This window comes from Sinocyclocheilus rhinocerous, unplaced genomic scaffold (genome assembly GCF_001515625.1).
Source record: "Sinocyclocheilus rhinocerous isolate Xijiao unplaced genomic scaffold, SAMN03320098_v1.1 C36755650, whole genome shotgun sequence".
NCBI lineage: Eukaryota > Metazoa > Chordata > Actinopteri > Cypriniformes > Cyprinidae > Sinocyclocheilus > Sinocyclocheilus rhinocerous.
The window spans coordinates 1-1,690 of record NW_015785630.1 but is presented as its reverse complement, the minus strand read 5'-3'; the positions used below and the strand labels follow the sequence as shown (position 1 = coordinate 1,690).

At 39.1% G+C, this 1,690-nt stretch overlaps 1 protein-coding gene across 1 annotated transcript; it reads left to right on the top strand.

The window, feature by feature from the left end:
- Positions 1-8: 8 nt before the first annotated feature.
- Positions 9-1,488, top strand: LOC107736520 (phosphatidylinositol 4,5-bisphosphate 3-kinase catalytic subunit alpha isoform-like; the record flags this gene model as incomplete). The annotated part of the gene is made up of 3 exons (XM_016547910.1): positions 9-250; positions 451-536; positions 1,383-1,488. Coding segments are annotated over exons 1-3 (420 nt in total), but the record flags the coding sequence as incomplete, so codon positions are not given.
- Positions 1,489-1,690: the final 202 nt, after the last annotated feature.

The window sequence follows — 1,690 nt, the reverse complement described above, 5'->3', positions numbered from 1 at the left end:
TCAGTATGTACGGAGTTGCATTATGCTGGGTCGGTTGCCAAACCTCATGCTTATGTCCAAGGACAGTCTTTACTCTCAGCTGCCTATGGACAACTTCACCATGCCCTCCTACGCCCGCCGGATCTCCACCGCCACGCCTTACATGAACGGAGAGGCCTCCACCAAATCACTCTGGACCATTAACAGTACTCTAAGGATACGGGTCCTCTGCGCCACATACGTTAATGTGAATATTCGGGACATTGACAAGGTGCTTAGCTGATGTCTTTTTGTATTCTGAAAGTCTTTTATTGTACAAAGAGCATGGGAAGTGTTTGGTAAGATAGCAGAAGTTTGACATTGTGAAAGAACAGGAAGCTGTTGGTGTGTTTCTTTTAATAATTGCGTGACCTTTCTGCACTAGCGTTTTCTTGAGGCTGTTTGCTCATAGGTTTTTACCTTTTGTTTCAGATTTATGTGCGGACAGGGATCTACCATGGTGGAGAACAGTTGTGTGATAATGTCAACACACAGCGTGTGCCGTGTTCAAACCCAAGGTACTATGTGATCACTTGTCCTATCTGATACAACAGTTGATTCATTACTGAGAGAAAGTGTCTGCAAATCCTAGGGAAGCCTGTTTCCACCATGGATATCTTTTTTTTAACAGAAGCCTAAATACATGGATAAAAGGGTCTGTCTGTATTACAAAATTGTAAAAAAAAAAAATGTGTACACTCCGTTTCGTATTCATATTAATGCACAGAATCACATATTAAGTTCATGAAGTGCAGTTGTGAGATATAAACTCACAATTCTGTGGAAAAAGTCTGAATTGCATGATGTTATCTCATAATTGCGAGATAAAAAAATTGCAATTATCTTTATTTTTTTATTCTATAGCAGAAACAGGCTTCCATACTTCTTTGTAATGTAATAAAAACCAAAGTGAACCGAAGTATGCAGATGTGCTATATTGGCTTTAAATGTCAAACGAGTCTGCAGTCTTTCTGGGACGTAGTGTCATTTTTCTTGGTAATCACTGTGACACATAAACACCCCACCTCGTCTCATTTCAAAATATCCCCCTCATTTATGCTAAATTCACTGCAGAGTGTGTGAGTGGCATTGTACCACTCATTTAAACCAACAGGTCCATGCTGTCAGTGGGTAAATAGATTTACTTCAGTCTAGTAGGCCCTGGCCATATGATAATTAGTCATATTAATTTCTCCCGTATGCCAGTGATTGCCCTCAGTGTGCCAGTGGTGGCTGGAGGTTGCCAGACCCCTGATGTCACGCACTATGTTATGACTTCTAAAAGTGTTAGACATTTGAAATGCAAAATTATACATTTTAAAAATGTACTGTATATCATGCTGACATTATCTCTCTGTTTCCAGGTGGAACGAGTGGCTGACCTATGACATGTACATTCCCGACATCCCCCGGGCGGCTCGCCTCTGTCTCTCCATCTGCTCTGTGAAAGGAAGGAAGGGGGCAAAAGAGGTAATGACTTGCTTTTCTGTAGTGTTGTTATTGTAAAGTAAAGCTATTAAAATAGTTTTTGTTGATTGAAATAAATCTTAAAATATAAATATTCAATGAAAACATTTAAAAGAAAAACTACAAAATGTTGCCTCTGCAACTAACTGAAATAAAATAAGTTTAAAGGGATAGTTCACTCAAAAATGAAAATTCTGTCATTAAT